The sequence below is a fragment of the Neoarius graeffei genome, chromosome 13 (genome assembly GCF_027579695.1).
Source record: "Neoarius graeffei isolate fNeoGra1 chromosome 13, fNeoGra1.pri, whole genome shotgun sequence".
NCBI classification, from domain to species: Eukaryota; Metazoa; Chordata; class Actinopteri; order Siluriformes; family Ariidae; genus Neoarius; species Neoarius graeffei.
The window spans coordinates 78,756,144-78,783,966 of NC_083581.1; the positions used below are offsets into that span (position 1 = coordinate 78,756,144).

General features: G+C 42.4%; 1 protein-coding gene across 5 annotated transcripts in view; it reads left to right on the forward strand.

Annotated features, from left to right (window-relative positions):
* The window catches only part of zgc:101663 (alpha-1,3-mannosyl-glycoprotein 4-beta-N-acetylglucosaminyltransferase C), a 48,303-nt gene extending 23,547 nt beyond the window's left edge, over positions 1-24,756 (forward strand). For 2 of the 5 annotated variants that reach the window (XM_060938598.1, XM_060938597.1), the window contains exons 2-5: positions 16,917-17,006; positions 17,148-17,266; positions 19,753-19,873; positions 21,850-24,756. In XM_060938598.1, coding sequence (XP_060794581.1) covers positions 17,159-17,266; positions 19,753-19,873; positions 21,850-22,982 — 1,362 coding nt within the window. In that variant the 5' untranslated portion in view covers positions 16,917-17,006; positions 17,148-17,158 and the 3' untranslated portion in view covers positions 22,983-24,756. Of the gene's footprint in view, positions 1-5,282; positions 6,058-14,706; positions 16,508-16,916; positions 17,007-17,147; positions 17,267-19,752; positions 19,874-21,849 lie in introns of those variants that run through there. The other 3 variants (XM_060938595.1, XM_060938596.1, XM_060938599.1) reach the window with 3 other exon arrangements.
* The last annotated feature ends 3,067 nt before the right edge of the window (positions 24,757-27,823 follow it).

Here is a 27,823-nt window from a genome sequence, read left to right on the forward strand (position 1 = left end):
TCAAAATTCCATATTTTATTCAGAATAGAACATAGATGACATATCAAATGTTTAAACTGAGAAAATGTATCATTTAAAGAGAAAAATTAGGTGATTTTAAATTTCATGACAACACATCTCAAAAAAGTTGGGACAAGGCCATGTTTCCCACTGTGAGACATCCCCTTTTCTCTTTACAACAGTCTGTAAACGTCTAGGGACTGAGGAGACAAGTTGCTCAAGTTTAGGGATAGGAATGTTAACCCATTCTTGTCTAATGTAGGATTCTAGTTGCTCAACTGTCTTAGGTCTTTTTTGTCGTATTTTCCGTTTTATGATGCGCCAAATGTTTTCTATGGGTGAAAGATCTGGACTGCAGGCTGGCCAGTTCAGTACCCGGACCCTTCTTCTACGCAGCCATGATGCTGTAATTGATGCAGTATGTGGTTTGGCATTGTCATGTTGGAAAATGCAAGGTCTTCCCTGAAAGAGACGTCGTCTGGATGGGAGCATATGTTGCTCTAGAACCTGGATATACCTTTCAGCATTGATGGTGTCTTTCCAGATGTGTAAGCTGCCCGTGCCACACGCACTAATGCAACCCCATACCATCAGAGATGCAGGCTTCTGAACTGAGCGCTGATAACAACTCGGGTCGTCCTTCTCCTCTTTAGTCCGAATGACACGGCGTCCCTGATTTCCATAAAGAACTTCAAATTTTGATTCGTCTGACCACAGAACAGTTTTCCACTTTGCCACAGTCCATTTTAAATGAGCCTTGGCCCAGAGAAGACGTCTGCGCTTCTGGATCATGTTTAGATACGGCTTCTTCTTTGAACTATAGAGTTTTAGCTGGCGACGGCGGATGGCACGGTGAATTGTGTTCACAGATAATTTTCTCTGGAAATATTCCTGAGCCCATTTTGTGATTTCCAATACAGAAGCATGCCTGTATGTGATGCAGTGCCGTCTAAGGGCCCGAAGATCACGGGCACCCAGTATGGTTTTCCGCCCTTGACCCTTACGCACAGAGATTCTTCCAGATTCTCTGAATCTTTTGATGATATTATGCACTGTAGATGATGATATGTTCAAACTCTTTGCAATTTTACACTGTCGAACTCCTTTCTGATATTGCTCCACTATTTTTCGGTGCAGAATTAGGGGGATTGGTGATCCTCTTCCCATCTTTACTTCTGAGAGCTGCTGCCACTCCAAGATGCTCTTTTTATACCCAGTCATGTTAATGACCTATTGCCAATTGACCTAATGAGTTGCAATTTGGTCCTCCAGCTGTTCCTTTTTTGTACCTTTAACTTTTCCAGCCTCTTATTGCCCCTGTCCCAACTTTTTTGAGATGTGTTGCTGTCATGAAATTTCAAATGAGCCAATATTTGGCATGAAATTTCAAAATGTCTCACTTTCGACATTTGATATGTTGTCTATGTTCTATTGTGAATACAATATCAGTTTTTGAGATTTGTAAATTATTGCATTCCGTTTTTATTTACAATTTGTACTTTGTCCCAACTTTTTTGGAATCAGGGTTGTGTTTATTTGCAAGAATCTACACACCAGCCAATTCAATTGAGACACAGAACCATACACTTGGTGATAATGGTGAACGATTTCAGGATGGTGATTCCAGGGAGTTGGGATCTCAAGTTCAGAGTTTGAAGAGCTTGGAGTGGCCAAATGCTCTGAGAAAAAAAAAGAGACGATAAGTGCAAGGCACGCTCTCCTCATTAGGAATAACTGAGACGCTGACACTCAGGAACAAACGCTGTACAGACATCCGTACTTATACATTTTGCAGCGTGAGCTGGAAGTGAGCTAGTGCAAGCTACTGCTACAAGCTTATGTTCTTGTGCACACAGGTGGAGGGGAGAGTGAAACCCATGATCATTAGAAATGCACTTATTTTCATCCATCTCTGACCTTCAACTGCCTTGGAGACGCCGCGCTAAACATGATGCGTCCCAGTCAGTTCGATCTCTGCTCAATAGCTCAATATCGCAATATGTCTGTATATGTGTAAATCTTTCATGTTTGCTAATTTTGTCTGTATCTTTGTAAATTTGTAAAGCTTTTATGTAAATCTTGAATCTTTATTTATATATCTGAGGACTGTTTCGTAAGGCAGTGCACTGAATTTCGTTGTATGTCTTACACAATGATAATAAAACGATCTTGAATATTTCATTGCAACATGCTTCTAGATCTGGGAGGTTCTGATCCAGTCAGTGACCTTAAAGCATATACGCAGAGCCATGGCCTCACTTTCGCTTATAAATGCCTTGAGACCTCAAGAATGGCACAGGAGTAGTTTTAAGTGTCAATAAATCTAATATAGTAATTTTTACAATTAAAGTGATTTATATAGGTAGCGGTCTGAGTGAATGACCTTGACGTCCGTAACATCACAGCAGGAAGTCTATCGGTCTCATCGCCATTTCCGCTAGACTAAAACACAGAGCTGACTGCAACTCCGATCCTCCATTTTGAGCTAATTTATCACCATGACACGTAGATGTGTTGCTGGTGTAGCTGTTGTTTACTCGTTGCGTTGTGATTGATGACACACTGATGATGCTTTTGGCACCCAACCGTTTATTCTGTTAACATTTATAACAAAGAGCAAAAGATGATCATGAATCTTCACAAAGGCAGCCTCTCCCAGCCAGGGTAAATGCAGACTCACCATTTAACCGCATTTCAATAATGAGAAAATAAAAGAATTATCATAGAAAATAAATATATCACATTAGGCCTGTATTGCTTATATTCCATCAAGATCATGCAACATGAAATGAATCTGAATCTTTCCCTTATTAGGTTAGTGAACGCATGAATGCATGGTCACTGATCTGGCTAACCAGTGCCATCCAGTAACATTGAATAGAAAAATAACTTTCCAATAACCAAACTACTCGCTTAACATGGTAATGGGAGTTGGCTACATACCTGTTAACATTTATAACAAAGAGCAAAGGATGATCATGAATCTTCACAAAGGCAGCCTAACACAAGAAAGAGACCAGCAGAAGCAAGCTTTTCATGTGAAGATAACACAAGCTAACATGTACAACAACAAAACCACATGGTTAGCAATCATAAGCTCTCAAAATACTCTTTACAAATGTAGTGACCAACACTGAGCGACAATATTCTTGTGCACTTATCATATAATACATGAAGACACTTATGTGCACTTAGACTCAGGTTATAGATCATTAAAGTGTAGATTATGATCCAACTGCTCTGAATACATACCTCTCCCAGCCAGGGTAAATGCAGGGCAGAGCCACAACAGTCCCATAGAGGGAGCTCTAACAGAACAAATGAAACTCCCAAGACCAAAGCCAGCTCAAGGATTTTGCTGCCAGTGGGAAGAATCAACCTTGCTACACTAGTGGGTGCAGCAACATGACAGAAGGTGGATTTACGTTGCATTCATGGCCCAAGAATGTTCAAACTGTAAAGATTTGGACGCGTTTTGCGAGAAGTTCGCGGGCACATTGGGCGCCTATGAAGTGGTCTCTCCTCTGCTCTGCACATTTTACTGAAGACTCGTACGAAACCTCCGATCTGTTGAGGAGCGTTGGCTATAAGCCCGGATTGAAAGAGGGTGCAGTACCAACAATTAAAGGAAACTACAAGAAAAGGAAAGTATTTATTTTTAAAAGGAAAGTGACCTGGCGACTTGTCCAGGGTGTACCCCGCCTTTCGCCCGTAGTCAGCTGGGATAGGCTCCAGCTCGCCTGCGACCCTGTAGAACAGGATAAAGCGGCTAGAGATAATGAGATGAAAAGGAAAGTGAGTTCAGTTGCACCAGCCCTCCTGGAGTAATGGCGGAATACACAGTATGAAGAAAAGTGAATGAGTGGCGCAGCCGCCTGATTTCTAAACTGGATATTGCTGCCATCTCGGCCTTACGTGGAAGAAGCGAATGAACGGAGAACTGAACAAACAACTGAAAGTCAGATTGTTTAAAAAAACAATCGTCCACAAGATCGGCCTTCAAGAAGCGAGAACACAGACGGGTAAGCGCCGACTCTCATTTGGATTAAAAAAACAACAGCACACGTTGTTTCCCTGCATTTAGATTAATCCATGTAACTTGTATTGTGTGTTTAAGTTAGCGGTATAAGATTATTTAATTTGCTTCAGAATGTGATTGTCTCAGTTCATCTGATTATTTAATGAGCCTTTTACATTTTATCAGTGAAAATGCATGCATGTACATGTATGCTGCATAAGTTATAGCACCCATCCTGTTTTAATGAGAGTCAACCCACAATCAATGAAGTCAAATCAGTCTTAGCTGAGCGAGTCGGTAACGGGATTTCTTACTTTCACCATAAATTTTTATTTATATGACTTTGGTCTATAGCTGTAAAAGGCCTCGGCCTTAAAACCGGTTCCTGCTGTGACGTCACGCGCTCAGGGCTGGCTGGCTCAGCGGGGCGGCTCCAATCACAACTTTGCGGTTGATTTTAACTCTCAAATATATATATTTTGCTGATTTTAACTCAAATATATATATTTTGCTGATTTTAACTCTCAAATATATATATATATATATATATATATATATATATATATATATATATATATTTTTTTTTTGCTGATTTTAACTCTCAAATTATATATATATATATATATATATATATATATATATATATATATATATATATATATGCTTTGTAGCAAATTTGAATTTTCCTCCAGGGATTAATAAAGTAATTCTGATATCCTTGACTCTTGTATGCTGCATAAATTCCCATTTATGCAGCATACAAGAGTCAAGGACATCAGAATCAGAATTACTTTATAATCCCCGGAGGAAAATTCAAATTTGCTACAAAGCTCCTGAATCAGAGAAGAAGTAAACATGTCTGAAAATAGATGAAATCGTCTGAAAAAAAGAAAAATAAAATGTTTAAATAAGGTAAAAAATGAAGAGAGTGCATAGAGATACTATCCACTCAGAAGTTTATTTAAAAATAAAGGCTCTGCGTATCTGCTTTAAGATTGTCTGTCTGTAAACTCCTCACATTACAGGGTTATTTGGGTGGATGAGGGCTTGTGATGAGCCTGGAATCAGAATCACCCCTGTGATTATCAGAAGAGGGAAACTGGAAACAAAATGGGTGTGTGGGGTGGAGTAAAGAGGCCTTGGGGATTGGTAATAAAAAGATCGGCATGAGGTTCCTCCAAACAATTCTGGTCCGGAATGAAGTGTATTTTTAGTCACATAATACCCCGTGCTGATGCCATGCTTTAAACAATTACACATCATCAGACTGTGCATGTTTTTGTTCTTAAAGATTGTGGACAGAAGTCGCGTAGTGCACCTTTAAACCGAGTGAGCTCAGCATTTTGTAAACTCCCCACCTCCTATGATGGAAAAGTAAATCTGACTCTGTAAAGGACAAACCCACAGTTCACACACACTTTTTATGGCACATAAACGCGAGTAGATTTTACTGACGGGCAGCGATCAAAGTCGTTTTACCCGTTCATCATGCTTTCAGCTCTAGAACACCCTGAGACCCAATCAAAAGCAAAACCTCCTCCTGAGTGAGTGAGTGTCTGTGAGTGAGAGAGTGTGTGTGTGTGTGAGAATGAGTGTGTGTGTGTGTGTGTGTGTGTGTGTGTGTGTGTGAAACCACAGCAAGCAGTGCGCGAGGCAGCAGAATATCAGACAGAAGGCACGCGGAAACAGATCAGTATCGGAGAAACGTCTCGAGCGCTGCTGCTCCCAAACAGCACAAAACAAATCGACTCTCTCTCTGTCTGTCTCTCTCTCTCTGTCTGTCTGTCTGTCTCTCTCTGTCTGTCTGTCTGTCTCTCTCTCTGTCTGTCTGTCTCCTGTACTACATTCGTCTGGAGGGATGTAAGAAAATCAACAAAAATGGGAACCAGGACATGAGAGCTTTTATTCAGCAGGAAGCGCATGGACTTGAATGCTCAACACACACACACACACACACACACTCCACACACACTCTCTCTCTCTCTCTCTCTCTCTCACACACACACACACACACACTCGGGACAGGAGGTGTCAGTGAGGTAAGGACATGCACAATGTACTTGTATGACTAAGCAAAAGACATCAAAGTGGGAAGGTCTTCTTCCTCTTCTTTGGTTTCCTCCCTCTGCCCAAAAGTAGCTGTATGGGTTTCTTGAAATCCACCCATTGGTCTGAACAAGAATATATATATATTTTGTGTGTGTGTGTAACATGACCAGGAGTCCCTCCTCCTCACACAGGGATCCCAGCAGAGGTGGAAAGAGTACTAAATTATTATACTCAAGTACAAGTACTGTTACTCTGATGAAATTTTACTTAAGTAAAGTTACCAGACAAAAAATCTACTCAAGTAAAAGTAAAAAGTAGATCATTTAAAATGTACTTTGAGTAAAAGTAAAACGTTACTTTTAACAATGGGTGTTTTCTGCCTCCATTGTGTTGTGCAAAAATGAAAAAGAAGAGGAAACAAGGATATATGTACATCTCAACCCAGATGTTTTATTTAAAGGAAGTGTATCAAATTGAATGCTTAGGATAATGCTGCATTAAAACTGAGACAAACAAAAAAGGTCAATACACACAGTCATGTGGTTTACATCGCCCTGACCACACACAAAGCATTGTACACGAAATATGAAAGTGAAATGTTGCACCGAAATCTCGTAGCTTGCCTGTGTGCACTGTGTGTTATTGAACAATTCAATTCAAACATTATTTGTTTTGCTTAGTATTCCTTTCTGGCCTGTGGGATGTACAGGTCCTTCTCAAAAAATTAGCATATTGTGATAAAGTTCATTATTTTCTGTAATGTACTCATAAACATTAGACTTTAATATATTTTAGATTCATTACACACAACTGAAGTAGTTCAAGCCTTTTATTGTTTTAATATTGATGATTTTGGCAAAAAAGTAAAGGAAAACCAAAAATCCCTATCTCAAAAAATTAGCATATTTCATCTGACCAATAAAAAAAGTGTTTTTAATACAAAAAAAAGTCAACCTTCAAATAATTATGTTCAGTTATGCACTCAATACTTGGTCGGGAATCCTTTGGCAGAAATGACTGCTTCAATGCAACGTGGCATGGAGGCGATCAGCCTGTGGCACTGCTGAGGTGTTATGGAGGCCCAGGATGCTTCGATAGCGGCCTTAAGCTCATCCACAGTGTTGGGTCTGGTGTCTCTCAACTTCCTCTTCACAATACCCCACAGATTCTCTATGGGGTTGAGGTCAGGAGAGTTGGCAGGCCAATTGAGCACAGTAATACCACGGTCAGTAAACCATTTACCAGTGGTTTTGGCACTGTGAGCAGGTGCCAGGTCGTGCTGAAAAATGAAATCTTCATCTCCATAAAGCTTTTCAGCAGATGGAAGCATGAAGTGCTCCCAAATCTCCTGATAGCTAGCTGCATTGACCCTGCCTTTGATAAAACACAGTGGACCAACACCAGCAGCTGACATGGCACCCCAGACCATCACTGACTGTGGGTACTTGACATTGGACTTCAGGCATTTTGGCATTTCCTTCTCCCCAGTCTTCCTCCAGACTCTGGCACCTTGATTTCCGAATGACATGCAAAATTTGCTTTCATCCGAAAAAAGTACTTTGGACCACTGAGCAACAGTCCAGTGCTGCTTCTCTGTAGCCCATTTCCTGCACACGCCTGTGCACGGTGGCTCTGGATGTTTCTACTCCAGACTCAGTCCACTGCTTCCACAGGTCCCCCAAGGTCTGGAATCGGCCATTCTCCACAATCTTCCTCAGGGTCCGGTCACCTCTTCTGGTTGTGCAGCGTTTTCTGCCACACTTTTTCCTTCCCACAGACGTCCCACTGAGGTGCCTTGATACAGCACTCTGGGAACAGCCTATTCGCTCAGAGATTTCTTTCTGTGTCTTACCCTCTTGCTTGAGGGTGTCAATGATGACCTTCTGGACAGCAGTCAGGTCGGCAGTCTTACCCATGATTGCGGATTTGAGTAATGAACCAGACTGGGAGTTTTTAAAAGCCTCAGGAATCTTTTGCAGGTGTTTAGAGTTAAGTCGTTGATTCAGATGATTAGGTTAATAGCTCGTTTAGAGTACCTTTTCATGATATGCTAATTTTTTTGAGATAGGAATTTTGTGTTTTCATGAGCTGTATGCCAAAATAATCAGTATTAAAACAATAAAAGACCTGAAATATTTCAGTTGGTGTGCAATGAATCTAAAATATATGAAAGTTTAATTTTTATCATTACATTATGGAAAATAATGAACTTTATCACAATATGCTAATTTTTTGAGAAGGACCTGTAGAATGGTAGGAGGACTGATCACGTCAGGTTGGTGAGCTAACTTGCTTGCATGATTAGCCAACCGAATAACAGACTAGTTACCGTTATGTTACAGTACCAACAGGTTGCTACTTCAACATTAGCAATGCCATCCACTATTTTTGGAATATAACCAGCCTATTGTCGGTTTTACTATGGAAAGGAAACATTATGATCAGGGGCGCAGATACGTTTTTTGAACTGGGGGGGACAAAGCTGCCAGCAAACCAACCCCAACCCCGATATGCCTGTCAAACTTGTTGTGGGTAACCACAGCAACCAAGCTCGAGCTCGCAACCTGTGCAGTCTGCGCAGCTCAACCAACCAAATATCAGTCTTTGTTTTATGTGAGTTGTTGCAACTATGTATACACTGCTGTGCACCTCAATAAACCGAATGGTAATTAGTCTTTTGATTTTTCCGTGAGGTTTGCCTTATGCAAAGAAAGACAGCATAGACGTTTTTTCCTCCCTATAAGTGGGGGGGACCGAACGAGGTGAATTTAAATCTGGGTGGGATGAATCCCACCCGTCCCACCCTCTATCTGCGCCCATGATTATGATGCCAATGACAATACTTACCTCAACATGCTTGCGCAGATTAGACGTCGAATTTTTGTATGCCGCAATGGTTGTCTTCTTGGGCACACATAATCTGCATTGCATAATGAAACTGTCACCCCTTTTCTCTACGAAGCTGAAGTGATCACGTACGTAGGGCCAGGAGTGCACTTCATTACTGGAAGAAATTGCGTTTTCTGCAGGGTCGTCCACCACAGGTTCCTCGGTCTCCTCCATATTCGCAGGGGCGCTTTATCAACACCCGTGGCCCAGGGGCTAGGCCCCTCATAGGCTACCTGTCAACCCTACCCTTACCGTTGGCCAGGAAAACACTCTTATTTTATTTGCAATACGTGTCAAGCATTTACAGTGCAAGTGCGTAATTAGCCTAGAAGCCTACGATAGGTTATGTTTGGCTCAGCATAGCTGCGCAAGGCCCACGCTCACATCGCTCAACACATCCGACCACAGAGGGAGAGAAGAACGCACGCATTATCATTACAGAGCCGGTTCTGATTATTACCACGGACAGGACAGTGATACTGCGTAACTTTCACGCAGGGGCATGGCCAGAGATAACCACACAAGCCTGCGTGCGCTATAATGTAGACCTATGTGTTGTAAACATAAAACACACACACCTACAGACAAGTCCTTTTAAAAAATAAAATGCATAAAAATAGCTCGGCGGCATGAAAACAAACATTCACTGCAAGTCAAGGTACTTGGCTCGGCGGCCACATGAAACGTAAACACCATGGACAGCGGCCAAACTCATAACTCTACAGACCGAAATACACGAAACCAAGTCCTACTAGGGTCTATTTTACCGATCTATGTTCAAGCATCATGCAAGTCTTCCTTCTCCTTGAATGAGACCGTGCATTCAACTGCCTTTTTGACATGACTGCATCAAAATACCACTTGCAACAATATTTCACGCTAGGGCTGTGCCGATAGACGATGCCATCGTCCATCGACGATGCCATCGTCCATTGACGATGGTGGTCATCCATCACGATGGAGAGCCACCATCGTGATACCACGCCCCCTCCTGTCATAATCATGCATATACGGTATCATCTGGGCCTATTTAACCTAAAAAGTTAGTTTTTTGTTAGTTTAGTTAGTTAGTTTTGTTTAATATATAACATATAAATACATAATTATATAAATCATTATAAAGTAATATCCTATTACCGCTTGTTCACGTAGGCTATGGTGCAGCGACGTGCTAGTGAACATAACATGTGGTTACACAAATACAGTATGCTACTAATAATAAATTTTGACTTCATTTTTTAGCCTACACTATACTTTTAATGTAAAATTTGTCATGTTGTTCAAACAAATAGCCACTATTAACGACTTCAGTCGGGAAATATTTCACCTTATCAAACGGCAGTGAAGCGCAGACTTCGGCAGAAGTCAAATAACTTTAATCTGGTAAATAGGCCTACTTTCAGACTCAAAATGGTCCACTCTAAGCCATAATGTCAAACCAAATGGAAGAATGAAGGTGATTCTGACAAGTGTAAAGACAGTAAAAAAAAAACCCCAATATTAAATCATGATTTTAAAAGCTGGTGCAATAATTCAAACACTAATAAATTGGAAAAATTAGCGCGTTCAAGTGCGCACTAAAGGCCGAAACGCATCTTCAATTGATATGGTGTAAATAAACAATGAGTAATAGCTTAAGTGTAGTTTCTGCTCATAGTTTGAATCCTAGTCTTTCATTGTTAGAGCAGATTAATATCTTGCCGTGATCAGTGAGTGCTCGGGGAGGTTCATTTCCACCTGCGCTTTGCGCAGCTCATTTCTCCGAAGCCAGCTGTGCGCAAACGCAGTGTTGACTGCTCGGCAAACTCCAAACGCTCGGTCAGTACTGGCCCTCTGTTGCGCAAGCGAGTTGGTTATGGCCAGGTTCAAATTGTGCCCAAGACAACTTAACCACGGCCATTTCAATTGCCTGATGGCTGTGACAATATTCGCCCCGTTGTTATACAGGCGATCTTTTTCTCCTCTATTTTCCATTCGGCAAGTGTCTCGCGCAATGCGTCTTCTAAATTGTCCGCTGAATGTGTCTCTGGCATGAAACTCGTCTGCAGGCATTTGGACTGCATTGCCCACTCTCGGTCCACATAATGTACGGTAGCTGACATACAGGGCATCATGTTGCAGCTGGACCACATATCCGTTATCAAGGCCAAATATTCCACATCACCTAGCGCTTTTTTTTCTTAACGTGCCAAAGCCTCGGATGAGTATCTAATACTTTTAATAATAATAATAATAATCTCATTCATTATCTCTAGCCGCTTTATCCTTCTACAGGGTCGCAGGCGGCGGCACGGTGGTGTAGTGGTTAGCGCTGTCGCCTCACAGCAAGAAGGTCCTGGGTTCGAGCCCCGTGGCCGGCGAGGGCCTTTCTGTGTGGAGTTTGCATGTTCTCCCCGTGTCCGCGTGGGTTTCCTCCGGGTGCTCCGGTTTCCCCCACAGTCCAAAGACATGCAGGTTAGGTTAACTGGTGACTCTAAATTGAGCGTAGGTGTGAATGTGAGTGTGAATGGTTGTCTGTGTCTATGTGTCAGCCCTGTGATGACCTGGCGACTTGTCCAGGGTGAACCCCGCCTTTCGCCCGTAGTCAGCTGGGATAGGATCCAGCTCGCCTGCGACCCTGTAGAACAGGATAAAGCGGCTAGAGATAATGAGATGAGATGAGGGTCGCAGGCAAGCTGGAGCCTATCCCAGCTGACTACGGGCGAAAGGCGGGGTTCACCCTGGACAAGTCGCCAGGTCATCACAGGGCTGACACATAGACACAGACAACCATTCACACTCACATTCACACCTACGCTCAATTTAGAGTCACCAGTTAACCTAACCTGCATGTCTTTGGACTGTGGGGGAAACCGGAGCACCCGGAGGAAACCCACGCGGACACGGGGAGAACATGCAAACTCTGCACAGAAAGGCCCTCGCCGGCCACGGGGCTCGAACCCAGGACCTTCTTGCTGTGAGGCGACAGCGCTAACCACTACACCACCGTGCCACCCAATAATAATAATAATAATAATAATAATATATTTAATAATGTGGTATTAAAATCCCCCCCGGCCCACGATATGATCGTCCATCACGATGTTTGCACTGTAAACATCGTCGATGCCAATTAAGGGGACATCGCACAGCCCTATTTCACGCACTCCATCAAGAAAAAAGTTAAACATGATGAACACGGGCATACTGTTTTGAGCATACGATTTTTTAAAAAGAAACTAGCTACATCAAAGTCCTTCAATAAACCCATCCTTTAGCGCAAATGAGCTTAACCGAGTTCAAAGCATGACGCTAGCAGCAGCTGCAGAAGGCAAAATCACGTGGGCCTTTCGTCAACAACAAGCCACGGCGGGCAAACATTAATAATCAAGCGTCCTTACCTTAAAACGCTGTCTTGACCACAGAACTTCTCAAGTGTTTCACTTAAATCCACATGGGTTAACAACACACCCAACACAGCTCGCGAGAAATGTGGCTCTGCGCTAGCTTTGTATTGCTATTCCCCTCAGTGTGCTGACTCTGTCTGCTGCCCCAACTGTCAACATTATAGCCGACAATCTTTTCATCACTTTCTTCAGTAGATGCCGTTTTAGACATTTTATTATCCCCATCGAAATATGCCATTATACTAACAGGATTATAACTCAAATCACACGACACGTATTCAAATCACAACTGATTATTTTACTGTTGGACAGATCATAGCATATCTAGCCTAGCTGCACATAGCCTCGCTGCTGTAGGCTGATCACTGATAAGTAGCTGATATTCTGAACAGATTGGTGATCCTTACCTTAAAAAAGTCTGTGACTTTAGGCAGCGATTCTATCATTACCTGCATCTCTCTCTCTTTTCCTTTTATGCGCCCCGCTAACATGTGAACGCTTCATCTTTCAAAGCCTCTAAATTTGTGTCTCTGCAGTCTTTGGCGCGCTTTCGTGCGTGACGTTACATTTTGTTCCATTTTATTCTGGTCCAGTTGTGGGTGTTCGTTTCGCGAACCACATCCGCCATGTCTCTTACAGCAGGCTACTGTGCGCTCATTTATTTCTAACCTTATTTCTATCCGTACATTAATGTAGGCCCACGATTCCGACAGTTTATTATTTTATTAATATTACAAGGCCGCTGATTGGCTGTGGCCCAGGGGCGTGGCCCCCCGAAGCCCCCCCCCGTAAAGCGCCGGTGCATGTCCGCCATCGTCTGTGTGAGACTCGCGCGCGCGACAACTGTCCTTCCCGTGATTCATTTCCAGAACGCATTTCCGCTTCTCCGCTTTAGCCTTTTTTTTATTTATTTTATTTTTTATTTTACTCAGTAACGGTTGTGATGTAAAATGTACTGAAGTACACTACTTAAAAGAAAACATACTTAAGTAAAAGTAAAAGTACACTCTTTAAAAATTACTTGAAAAAGTATAAGTACACAAAAAAGCTAGTCAAGTACAGTAACGCGAGTAATGTAATTCATTACTTTCCAGCTCAGGATCCCAGGAACCCACCGCCACCCAGAGCAGGTTAAAGATCTCACTTCATGGTTACTGACTGAATGAGAACAATAAGGAGCAGAAGGAGCTCAGAGGAAATGTACAGGCAGCAGGACAAACAAGCTTTTCTGTGGGAAAGTGAACTTGCTAGGGCGGCACGGTGGTGTAGTGGTTAGCGCTGTCGCCTCACAGCAAGAAGGTCCTGGGTTCGAGCCCCGGGGCCGGCGAGGGCCTTTCTGTGTGGAGTTTGCATGTTCTCCCCGTGTCCGCGTGGGTTTCCTCCGGGTGCTCCGGTTTCCTCCACAGTCCAAAGACATGCAGGTTAGGTTAACTGGTGACTCTAAATTGAGCGTAGGTGTGAATGTGAGTGTGAATGGTTGTCTGTGTCTATGTGTCAGCCCTGTGATGACCTGGCGACTTGTCCAGGGTGAACCCCGCCTTTCGCCCGTAGTCAGCTGGGATAGGATCCAGCTTGCCTGCGACCCTGTAGAAGGATAAAGCGGCTAGAGATAATGAGATGAGATGAAAGTGAACTTGCTGTCTTTGGAATACTGTAAAGATGTTCAGGTTCGAGAGGTTTTGATTCTGGTTTTCCAGTTGAGTAAATATCATGAAAGCTTTATTATTTTTAATTATTTCTTGTGAGTGATGTTTCAGATGAAGATGTTATGGCTTAACACAGTAACACACATTGTGTGAATGCTGCATTGTTAACATCACAACTTACAAAAAAGGGAACCAATAGTGCACGCACACACACACACACACACACACACACACAACTTCCAACTATGCCATCAGGTTCACACCCACAGGCTTTCCTTTGGTGAACTTGTGTAAAAAAAAAAAGTGTAGTACATGTAGACTGACTTAATGACTAACCTACTGACTAACTTACTGAGACTTACTGACTGACTGAGACTGACTGACCGAGACTTACTGACTGACCGAGACTTACTGACTGACCGAGACTTACTGACTGACTGACTGAGACTTACTGACTGAGACTGACTGACTGACTGACTGACTGACTGAGACTGACTGACTGACTGAGACTGACTGACTGAGACTTACTGACTGACTTACTGAGACAGTAAGTCAGTCAGTAAGTCTCAGTCAGTCAGTCAGTCAGTCAGTCATACTGACTGACTGACTGACTGAGACTTACTGACTGACTGACTGACTGACTGACTGACTGACTGAGACTTACTGACTGACTGAGACTTACTGACTGACTGACTGAGACTTACTGACTGACTTACTGAGTCAGTAAGTCAGTCAGTAAGTCTCAGTCAGTAAGTCAGTCAGTAATACTGACTGACTTACTGACTGACTGACTGAGACTTACTGACTGACAGACTTGCTGACTGAGACTTACTGACTAACTTACTGAGACTTACTGACTGACAGACTTACTGACTGAGACTTACTGAGACTTACTGACTGACTGACTGACTGAGACTTACTGACTAACTTACTGAGACTTACTGACTGAGACTTACTGACTGACTGACTGACTGACTGAGACTTACTGACTGACTGAGACTGACTGACTGACTAACTGACTGAGACTTACTGACTGACTGACTGACTGAGACTTACTGACTTACTGACTGAGACTTACTGACTTACTGACTGACAGACTTACTGAGACTTACTGACTAACTTACTGAGACTTACTGACTGACTGACTTACTGACTTACTGACTGAGACTTACTGACTGACTGAGACTTACTGACTCACTGAGACTTACTGACTGAGACTTACTGACTGACTAACTTACTGAGACTTACTGTCTGAGACTTACTTACTTACTTACTTACTTACTTACTTACTTACTGAGACTGACTGACTTACTGACTGACTGAGACTTACTGACTGACTGACTGACTGACTGACTGACTGAGACTTACTGACTGACTGACTGAGACTTAGACTGAGACTTACTGACTGACCGAGACTTACTGACTGACTGACTGAGACTTACTGACTGACTGACTTACTGACTAACTGAGACTTACTGACTGAGACTTACTGACTGACTGAGACTTACTGACTGACTGAGACTTACTTACTGACTGACTGACTTACTGAGACTTACTGACTGACTTGCTGAGACTTCGTGCCCACACAAAAACACAGGAGATGTGCATCAGAGAACTGCTCTATGCTGATGATTCCGCCCTTGTGGCTAGTAATGCAGTTGATATGCAGTAGATCGTGGATTGTTTCTCCTTTGCAGCTGATATGTTTGGTCTAAAGATCAACATGTCCAAGACTGAGCTGCTCTACCAGCCTCCTCCAATGTCCACTGAACTGCCAGAGATGATTATGGTCCATGATGAACCACTGAAGACAACCGAGTCTTTCGTTTACCTGGGCAGCACCGTCACAAACACCAACTCTGCAGATCTGGAAGTGGAAAGGAGGATCCAGTCCGCCACAAAGGCCTATGGTGCGCTACATAAGAGACTCTGGAGCTGTCATGACATCAGCACAAAAACCAAAGTGAAGGTTTACTCAGCTGCAGTCCTCCCTTGCCTACTGTATTCCATCGAGTGCACCACTCTTTACCACAGACACATCAAGGCTCTGACAAGACTCCAGCTTCGCCATCTACACTCCATCCTCAACATCAAGTGACAAGATCGTATCCCAGATGTTGAGGTACTGCGCCGTGCACACACAGTCAGTGTTGAAGCCCTAATAATCATGTCACAGCTTTGCTGGGCAGGGCATGTACATTGGATGGCCAACAGCAGGCTGCCAAAAGCTGTGTTCTACTCGGAACTGCACCAAAGAAAAAGAAGCCATGGAGGACAAAAATTGTGTTTCAAAGATGTCTTAAAGTGGCACATAAAGAGAACAGGCATCCCGCATGATACCTGGGAGGAAGAGGCACTCCAGAGAGTCAAATGGCGAGGACTGTTGAGGAAGGCCACGTCAGCTGTAGAAGAGCTGCGCCAGCAAGAATATCAGTATGCACATGACCGACGACACTCGGCAGCTGCTCCAAGCATTTTCCAATGCAACAATTGCCAGCGTTACTGCAAATCCCAAGCAGGTCTGATTGCCCACACGAGAGCCTGTTTAAGATAGGCCTCAACTCAAACACAAGACAGTCAACCTCGGTAACGAAGGGCAGCCATATATATATATATACACACGATATATATTTCACATGTAATTGTTTAGCTTTTGAGATCTTACAGTTAATTTTTGTGCACACACTTAGAACCTAACAGTCTACAGTATGTATTCGGACCCACATACGACTTTCCCAAACTTATTTCTGTCCCTTTGGACACTCTCTGCCCTTGGTGTACTGTATGATGTTACAGTCGTGTATCTCTGTGAAGACATGAAGTGATTCCAGTTCGGGATATTTACAGCACTGCGTTGGAGTACGTTGTGTTGGTTTAATTAATGTCTGATTGACAGTCATTGATGTTACTGTTCCTGTAAATCCACAGGAAGGAGAGAACTGACTGATGCTGCCAGAGTCTGAACCGATGGACTGGACTTTGAAAAGCAGACGGTGTGACTAAAGTCACTGACTAAAGGTACGTAACGTCCTATAATATGAGTTAACAATTTGATGCAGTTTTCATTATGTGAAGGGCATGTGTACCATGAAGAAGACTGTGTGTGTGTGTGTATTGCTGTTAATAGTAGTGACAGTAACATGTGCTTTTAATCTGCAGACATCTTCAGGATGAGATGTCACCTGAAAAAGTTGGTACAGACACTCATTGGTCTGCTCATCCTTACGTGCTTGTACATCAGTATGAGGAGAGCACCAGGGACAGAGACAGAGCCCTTGGTAAACACACACACACACACACACACACACACACACACACACACACACACACTGCCATAAAGGAGGTTCTCAGGAATTAATTTCCTTTATGTCAACAGAAAATGGGTTTTGTGTTCGTTACCCCTCCGTATGTGCAACCTGTTTGTTTGTTTTTCTTTCTCTCTCTCTCAGCCTGGGGTTTTAACTCATCTTCCTAAGCTGATGTTTTTTCCTGAGACGGTCTGTTTTCCCACATGACTAAACTTTGCTCCTCAGGCCATGCATGAGACACATCATGTGCTTTGACCATAAATGGGTTTTCTCTTTCCTAAACCAATGAGTGACTAATCCCACCCTCAGAGCTTGATTGACAGATGGTTTTACCAATCTAGCACACAAAAAAAGACAAAATAATACTGGCTAGGAAATCAATCAAATTACAGTTTAATGTAAATACTAAGTGTGTAGTCATTATAGTATACTCTTTTTCATCAACACACTTAGTCTGGGTTTACTATCCATGTTTTTTTTCTTCATTTTTTTCTTCGTTTATCTTGCTGTGGATTATCATCTGGATTTGTTTAAGATTTTGTTGAAGTACTGTATGTCCAGGAACTCTACCAGGCACCGTATAATGTATCCCACACAGGAAGGGCATCCTAGAGGGCACTTTGTCATATTTTCTCACACATAGGAGCACCTTAAAGGGCATTTTATTACATTTTTGTCTGAAAATCTTCATATATCTGTCTGTATGCAGACTTGAGGCCCCAGGTGAAGTAAATAAAGCAGTTAAATCTTATCATAATATGAGTAATTTCAGTATTTAGCCACCCTGCCCTTTCAGCTCTGATTATATACTTGGAAAAGGTGAGTCATGATCCTGTTACTTGATTGTGTCTCCACTTCTGGTTTCTGGATACACCAGAGCTCTAATTTAAAAGTTTTAAACTCGTATCATTACCTGTTTAGAACTGAGGTAGCAAAACAGTTATTAGCTGTCGTAGATATGTGCTGAATCCATGGTGTTCACAGCCACAGTACTGTAATTCACACATCCTGGAATTCCTGAGCACTGTGTACACTTAATGGGCACTGTGTTAGGTTGTCTTGAATCCCTTCACTGGACACCGAGTTTCCCAGCATCTTCAGCTCTGCATGTGTCTTTTATTTTGACATGTCGGTGCATTTTGACTTTGGTCCTGCCTCCGCTGCTGTCTTGTCATTGGTTTATTTCTCAAACATGTTTCTACCTTTTTGTTCCTTTGTCCATTTGTGAAGTCTTGTTGATTAGATTGAGCAAGACTTCGCGGATACGCATTGCTTATGTTTCAGCCTGTGTTTTCCTGTTTATTGCTTTCCGTCCAGACTCATACCTTCCTTTTGTTTTTGAGATGTATTTACCCAGTTTGATGTCTGTGGCATTTAGAAAGCCCATAAACACCATATTGAGTATATTTAACAGCGATTCCATGAAATCAAGTCGTACATGAGCCGATAGCCTTGATACTTGATGATAATTTTTGGGGTTTTGTTTTTGAGTAGAGTTTTTATTTCGTCCTCAGTTGGTTCAACAACACGCTCCGCCATTTTGTTTTTCTCTACTCACGGTATATGAACTGATATCCTAGTAGTAGGGTAGCCAATTGCTCATATCCAGTGAATGTCTCTCATCTCATCTCATTATCTGTAGCCGCTTTATCCTGTTCTACAGGGTCGCAGGCAAGCTGGAGCCTATCCCAGCTGACTATGGGCAAAAGGCGGGGTACACCCTGGACAAGTCGCCAGGTCATCACAGGGCTTCCAGTGAATGTGGATAGAATAAACGCATATGTCCTGCCAATTACACCGTGAGTTGGCCTCAGGGTTAGCGTGTCCGCCTCTTGACCAGGAGATTGTGAGGTCTACTCACGGTCGGGCCATACCAAAAAATGGTACTTACTGCCATCTGGTGAGGCGCCGCAATACAGATGTGAGTAAGGAATCAAATGCTTGTGGTTACCAGAGGACCCACCCCCCACTGTAACCCGAGCTCTGTAATAGGCGAGAGGCCGAGGGCCATAGAAACGGAGATCGGTGCCACCCAATGTGCCTTAAGGGCCTGGTTAGTACTGGGAGGGGAGACTGCCTGGGCAGACCAGGTCCTGACAAAGGAAGGACTTTGACCTGCCAGTCACCGCAGGTTACATGTTGATTCTCCTGTAAGCATAGATTATTTTGTCCACGCTATATTTGTTTTAGCATCCTCTAATCTCTTCTCATATTGCTATAAACACCACCACGCCAACACTATATCCGTGTGATTTAAGATACTGAGAATGTTTCACCACTCAAAAAAAAAAAAAAGCCTGGGGCGTTTTCAGTGGTGGATGGTGTAGGGCAGGGCGAACGATTTGTGCATGACATTTACTGCATGTAAAACAATCATATCCACTGTGAAAGCCAAAATTAGCTAATCAAATTAGCCATAATGGTACCAAATTGAATTAATGTGCTGTGTGTTTTAGGATGCTGCCTGGATTATTGGGAATTACAGCAGTGAGAAATGCTCTGAGGAACCTCAGGAAAATATCCCATGTCTCAGAGCTTCGGTTCGAGTGTTGGCAGGAGATATTCCGCCTCAGAAAAGTAAGAACAAACACTGCTTAATATAAAATAAAAAAAGTACACTCAGCAGTCACTTTATTAGGAGCACCCATAATACACCACCTGCAGTTCTGTAATCAGCCGATCCCTCGATGCATCACATCCCACAGATGCAAATCAAGAGCTTCAGTTAATGTTCACAATGTTCAAACATCAGAACGGGAAACATTGTGATCTCACAGTGTGACTTTCTTTCTCTCACTGTGGTCTGGGTGTTGGTTTGATCCAGATGGACTGGTTTGAGTATTTCAGAAGCTGCTGATCTCCTGGGGTTTTCACACACAACAGTCTCTAGAGTTTACACAGAATGGTGCAGAAAACAAAAAACACTGAGTGAGTGAGCGACAGTTCTGTGGGTGGAAACAAACGCCTTGTTGATAAGAGAGGGTCAGAGGGAAATGGACAGATTGGGTCGAGCTTTTTTGCCAGGAAGGATATAGTAACTCATATAATCACTCTTTACAACCGTGGTGAGCAGAAAAGCATCTCAGCATGCAACAGCAGAAGAACACATTGGGTTCCACAAGAACAGGGATCTTAGAACCAACAACAGATTAGATTCGATTTCATTAGATTAGATAAAACTTTATTGATCCCTTTGGGTGGGTTCCCTCAGGGAAATTAAGAAAATATCCATGTTATATAAGTAAAACACACCATGTCTTCGTAAGAAGAGCAGAAAAGTAAAAAAAGGTGGAAAAAAAGAGGTTTAAAAAGCTAAAAACTACAGAGCTGCTGGAGAGGCAGCCCTCTCACACAGTGCCCATACCGTGTATGGTAACAGGTTCCTATTAAAGTGACTGATGAGTGTATATTTGGATGAAATCAGTATATTTTTCTACAATGAAAATAATGGGGAAATTGTGCTCTGGCACAAGATACTCGAACCCCCATTTCCTCAAACTAGAGTATGAATATGAAAATTCATGCACATGTTCTCTTCACCATCCTGCTTCTGCCCACCAAAATGTAGCTGCTTGGATTTCAGGGCCTCATTTGAACATAGAAGCTATAATCGTAGGATATTTACGTTATCCCCGTGAAATCGAGTCGTACACGAGCTGATAGTCGTCTATAATCCATGTACGATGAGATTGAGTGGAATAACTGTTTTATTCTATCCACATTCACTGGATTTTGAGAAACAGAGCGTTTTTATTTTTAATTTTTGCAAATTCGATAAATAAAAACTTTATATAAAACGTCTGACAAAATAATTTCGGCTTAGAATGTAAACAAACCGATGAAATGACAGGAGATATTTGTGAAAAATGTGATAATAATTCTTGAAAAATGAAAAAAGATCTGTTCTTACCATCAAATACCTTCTTTCCATATTTTGTTGCTTTTTTTAATTTTGGGGTTTTTGTTTTCGAGTAGAGTTTTTATTTCGTCCTCGGTTGGTTCAGCAACACGCTCCGCCATTTTGTTTTTCTCTACTCACGGTATATGAGCTGATATCCTAGTCGTAGAGTAGCCAATCAGAGTGCGCGATTGCTCATATCCCATGGATGTGGATGGAATAAATACTGTACATAGTGCTAAGGCTATAACCTTAGCTGCTAGCTGCATTAGCTTATACAACAACGCTGCTGAATTTAAATGTTTTTTTAATAAAGAAAAACATGTATTTTGTTGATATGGTGACATTTTCTGGAAGTAGATGTTTATTTCAAAGTTATAGAAGGCATCTCCAGTGTCAGTGCTTTGTAATGGGAAAATCTTCAGGATATTGAGTTTGAGTTGTCCAGTTTCTTGGTTATATGGCAATCTGTATTTTGGAGAACCTGGTGAGGTTTATATGTGCATTAATATAAGCAATAACAGGAACGAACATGTTTGATGGACATACCACGGCAATACATGTAGCTATAAATGGTTAAAAAGTGTGACGTTTATTAATAAATGAACAGTTCACTTGTCGGTAAACCAGTTTTAACAGTTTACTTGTTTGCTAGGATACCTCACCGTGGGTCTGTCTTCTGTGAAGAGGAAGAAAGAGAATTATCTTCTCCAAACCCTTTCCTCCATCTTCAATCAGTCGTCAGAGGATGAGCTTTCTGAGATGGTGGTCGTGGTTCTTCTGGCTGATTTTGACCTCAGTTGGGTTCATCAAACTCTAACCAGCATTACTCAGCGTTTCTCAAATAGACTGATCCAGGGTCAGCTTCTGGTAATCCATGCTGACAAGGAAAACTACCCTCCTCTGACAGGCCTGAAAAGGAACTTTAATGATGCTCCGGATCGCGTGACCTTCCGCTCCAAGCAGAACGTCGACTACGCCTTCCTGGTGGACTTCAGTGCCAGGCTTTCAACGTATTACATCATGCTGGAGGATGATGTGAGCTGCTCGAAAGGATTTTTGTCCTCCATTCAAGGTCACATTCATTCAAAAGGATCTTCACCATGGGTGACACTCGAGTTTTCCAAGCTGGGGTATATTGGAAAACTGTACCACTCGAAAGATCTCCCTCGTCTCGCTCACTTCCTTTTTTTGTTTTACCAGGAAATGCCTTGTGACTTTCTACTTTCACATTTCCGCACTTTGCTCATGCAGGATAAGGCCATCCGCTTTCGCCCGTCCCTCTTCCAGCACGTGGGAATGTATTCGTCTTTTCAGGGAACGTATAATCGCCTCAAAGATGATGACTTCCACGATAATCCTGCCGATAACCCCCCAGCCACTATTTACACTGATATCGAAGTTTTTAAAAACCACAATCCGGAAGAAGCCTACAGTCAAGGAACAAACTGTTTCTGGGGCAAGACCCCTATCAATGTGGGGAACTTTTTTCTCGTGGCTTTCAAGAAACCAGTTATCCTCTCACGTCTGGTGATTCAGACAGGCCAGGATGGGACGGACATTCTTCACTCTGCTGACGTGGAGCTCGGGGAAACTGTCGTGGAAACAACAAATGGAGTGAAGTGCACAGAAATTCATAATTTAGGAGTCTTAAACAAGGGATATTTTGAGATTCAGAACATTCACGAGACAGTGAAGAGATCAGTATCATGTTTAAAAATCAGAGTGACTGAAAGTCAGTCAAATTGGGTGATTATAAAAAATATTCAGGTCTGGGTAAAGAAGTGAACTTGGATATGGTGTCCATTTTAGCAAGGGCTAGGTCAGTCCTTACAATGCAGGGAGAATGAGTAAACATTTCAAGTCGGAGCCAAATGTCTCGGTTTACAATCAAGATCACCTTTTATTTCGTTAGTGGAAAAGGGTAATGATTTGAGTAAATGGAGATCCTCTACCTAAGAGACCATCAACACACACAACATCTCATGAGACCCTGAAATAAGCTTGATTGCATCGTTCCATGAATCCGAAAATGGAAGTGAGTGAACCAGCACTGAGTATGTGCTTTTTGTGCTGTAGAGTTTTTCCAAAAATTCATAAATTTCTAAAAGTAGATTTACAATTTGATAGGATCTAATTTTACTCATGAGCTACAAAAAGAAATGATGAATCAAATAACATTGGCATTGTAGTAGGAAGGGGATTTGATAAAATGGTGGCAAAAATGAGCCATGGCTACTACCAACTCACATTATTAGTGATTATATAGAATCTGTAAAAGTCGAACATACACTTTACACAATTTACACTCACCAGCCACTTCATTAGGAACACCCATAATACACCACCCGCTGTTCCGTTTTCTGCAGTTCTGTAATCAGCCGATCCCTCTGCATCAAATCCCACAGATACAAATCAAGAGCGTCAGTTAATGTTCACAATGTTCAAACATCAGAACGGGAAACACTGTGATCTCACAGTGAAGTGTGACCTTCTCTCACTGTGGTATGGGTGTTGGTTTGAGTCAGATGGTGGTTGGTGGTTTGAGTATTTCAGAAACTGCTGATCTCCTGGGGTTTTCACACACAACAATCTCTAGAGTTTACACAGAATGGTGCAGAAAACACTGAGTGAGTGAGCGACAGTTCTGTGGGTGGAAAGTAAACAAACGCCTTGTTGATAAGAGAGGGTCAGAGGGAAATGGACAGATTGGTTCGAGCTTTTTTGCCAGGAAGGATATAGTAACTCATATAATCACTCTTTACAACCGTGGTGAGCAGAAAAGCATCTCAGCATGCAACAGCAGAACAGAAGAACACATTGGGTTCCACTCCTGCAGCCAAGAACAGGGATCTTAGAACCAACAACAAGTTCCTATTAAAGTGGCCTATAGGTGTATAATATAAAGAGCTGGACTCTATATGTTTCTTCACTCATGAGTTGAATGATGTTTACGATCAGTAGAATATCTTCTATGAACATCAGTGTAACTTCCCGTTCTCAGGAATGTTCTAATATACATATGCAAAACAAATAGGTTCACTTAAAAAGCTCGAGTATTTTGAAGAAGGGACCGGTGAAATGAATGAAAGGGAATCAAGTCCGTGCACTTGGCAACATGATCAGTTCACACTCCAGAGGTTAAGAAGAACGTTTGGCTGATGCAAAACAAGATAAGACAAGAAAACAGGATACACTTTCTCACAGGGCACTGGTATGAGTAAACCGATTTCACTTTCAAGGGAAATGATCAAGAATCTCTCAAGTCCCCAAACCAAAAGGTGTCAGAAGCACTGCCAGGAAAGAGAGTTTGTGTTTCTTGTAACACTGACAGGTGGAATGTGGAGAAGGCAGGAGAGTCGTCCCTCTCAGGGTTCAGTTCTGTTTAGAACAGGGTTTATATTAGTCCTATGCCTTAGCCCCTTCACCTATTGGACAGCGTCTTATGTTTAGAGCAGAGCGCTGGGGATGCACTTTTTTTTTTGGAAATAAAAGTCTCATGACGAGGCTAGAAAGGCTCTGCAATGTTCTCTGTAGTCTAATAAACACTGTGCTACATTCAGTGTGTCCATGTTTATTCTACACATCGTGTGTGTTTTCAGAATTATTCAGCACAAAGCCTAAAAGGATTATTATAAAACAGATAGAATAGGCTGCTTTCGAGCTTTTGTTTTGCCTGTTGTGAGTGGTCCAACTATTGGTTGAATGATTGTATTTTTCCGTTCACAGCTGTTCTGGCTAAAAGCTACGACATGATGGACGTCATCAAAAGTTTGCAAGTCAAACACAGCCAGACAACTGAGCTATGTCATTGTTTATCCTGAACACCTTTTACTCCTTCACCTTTGTCTTCTCAGTATGTGTAGGGTATCCAGGGGCATGGGGCTCTGTGGGGTATGAGACACCACTAGATTGAAAATGCATGGAATTTATCACCAGCATGTCAGATATATTATTGCAGATTACTCAGGAGCCAGTGGGAATGCGTGATAACTGTACCTAGTAAAATGAAATAGAATGTTGGAGTCTTCTTCTGGAGGTTTATTGCCCCACACCTGCAGGGAAAAGGCTCTGTTGTTTAAAAAAAAATGACGTGTTGAAAAACTGTTGCACTTTTATCACTGGATTTGATGGCAGTTTATTTGTAATTATGTTTGTTTACTGTTGCACTGTTAATAAAGCTACATTCTTCATACCGTATTAAAAAAAATAGTGTAGGGCCTAATGTCCCTCGTTGCCCGACAGCATCCATCTCAGAAAACAGGGGCCTCAAACGTACCTGTTCTAGTCTCCATGGTGCTCTCCTGAAGTGTACCTTTAATAGCCGAACTGCTCACGTGTAAAGTGTGCGGCGCGGAGGCCAATACTTAAGAGAATGCATTGACCTGATTTTTGATAGCTTGACCAGTATGACGTCTGTACATACGAACCTGTATCACCACAGGGAACATGATCATAAGTGCAAGGCAACATAAACACCTGACCACCGGACAACAAAATTTCTGTCTTATTTCCATAAGATAGATGGGTTTTTTATCCAGCACTTATTTTTAATTTGTTTTTTATAAAATAATGTGGGATTATTTACTAATACATTTTACAGAAAATATGACAGTTTCATATAAAATGAGTTAAAACAGTTTTATTAGTCCACTCGCTTGTTGGACAGGTGACAGTTTCTACCATGTAAGGGCAATAGGTGAGTGTAAGTGGAGGAAGTGTTTTATTGAAAGCATGCTAGCAAACAGATCCAAAACGGAGACAAAGGCAGAGTGGAATAATAGGCAGTGAGGCACAGACAGGCTATCAAAGGGAATCCATCGCTAGCGATGAAGACTGCTTTATTAGGATGCACAGAAGCGCAGATGAGCCACGAGGCCTGCACCAGAGTGACAGAGTCACCCGCAGTGGTGGCATGAACGGCCCAGCCAAGCTGCCACGAAATGTCTGGTACCTCGTGAGCCCTTGCATACTATTCTTCTCTCCTAACAAAGTGCCTTACACAGTAAAGTAAGACAAATGATGTCGTGCCCCCATCATGTTGTCTCTCTGGACCGCCAGACCTGATGCCAAGTGGTGCACAAAAGTGCTACAGACCTGACGGGTATGGAAGTTGCCCCGTAGTGATGACTGACTTGCTGAGTGATGCCATCCATTAGCCATTTGAGTAGCTCTTCCGCATGCCATCTGGTGATGTGCTATTGACCCTGTTGGGTTCATCTGCCACACTGCACCGAAAAGCCCTGCTGCCAGCGCCTTATTGGTGATGTACTATTTAACCCATAGCTGGAACCCAGGCAGGTGCTACCACTCCAGGTCAGAGCGGACCTGAGATCAATGGTGATTAAGGGGTAACTCCACTTTCCCCAATACTCAAGTCCTCTCGGACCTGAGACTCACCACCGGTTGCAGTTTGAAGTCAGACCCAGGACTAGGTAATACAATACAATCCATAATCACAAACAGGGTCAAAACCAGAAAAGCGATACAAAATGCAAGGCTTGGTAATGTCAGACACAGGGTACAGCGTGTATACTCCACATAGTCTCTGTGTTACTGAGAGTCCTGATATGTCTGCGCTGTGATTGTGCTCTAATCAGGAACAGGTGCATGGTAACTAGTCCTAATGGTGCTGTGCATGGGTGTGACAGATCAAGTTTAATATTGGATGGTAACTCTACAGTAGTGGTGTAAAGTGAAAGCGCTGGTTCACTGCTGTCCCCCAGGCACCCAGCAGAGTCACACCATAATAAATGTGCTGGTGTTGTTTCTGGCGCATGGCATGCAGCGTCAAAGAAAGGAATAAATACGTATCATAACTGCAATGTGTCTCTCGTTATTGGTCTCACTGTCACAAGACAATGCAGCGATTTATTGAGGTGAAAAACACGACACGACACAATTCGATGGTTCATTCATGGTGCTGTAATATTATTATTCTGTTCAGGGGGATTCTGTGCCCTTGCAAAGATTTTGCTCATAAACTCATCAGGAGCTCCACTTTTAGGCGCTGACTAAATATATATATCTATATAATGTATGCATGGAGTGTACCTTTAAAAGCTTTATGTATCTTAATTTCTGCGTTTGACATCACTGAATTAAGATACACTGCTGTTTTTCCATGTTTCCAGGTGAAAGATGCATATTAAAAGGTACAAATTATGTATGCTTGATTGATAGTACCAACCCAGTCATAAGGAACAGTGCATTTTTTTCCTGGGAGGATGGTTGTGCCATGGGAACACCTGGATGAGGAAGTGTATTACGAACAATTGACAGTGAATTTAGACATGGCTCAGAAATGCAAATCAATGCCCTGGATTACTTCCTGATCATCTCTGGTTTTCACAGTCACCAGCTGTGTTCCAAATCTCATATTACTGTTGTTTTAAAGTGTTTACCTTTAGTGCATGCTGTATAGCAAGTAATGTTAGTTATATAACCAAGCATTTAGCAGCCTGTGACTCTCTCTCTCTCTCTCTCTCTCTCTGTGTGGCTCTGCCTCAATTCTCGTTCGACTGTACAAGCTCACACCATATTCAGTTACCATAATTGGTGTACGGTTACAAACAGCTAATCTAAGTCTCCAGAGGTTTGCTCTGCATGATATTGGATTAAAGGGTTCA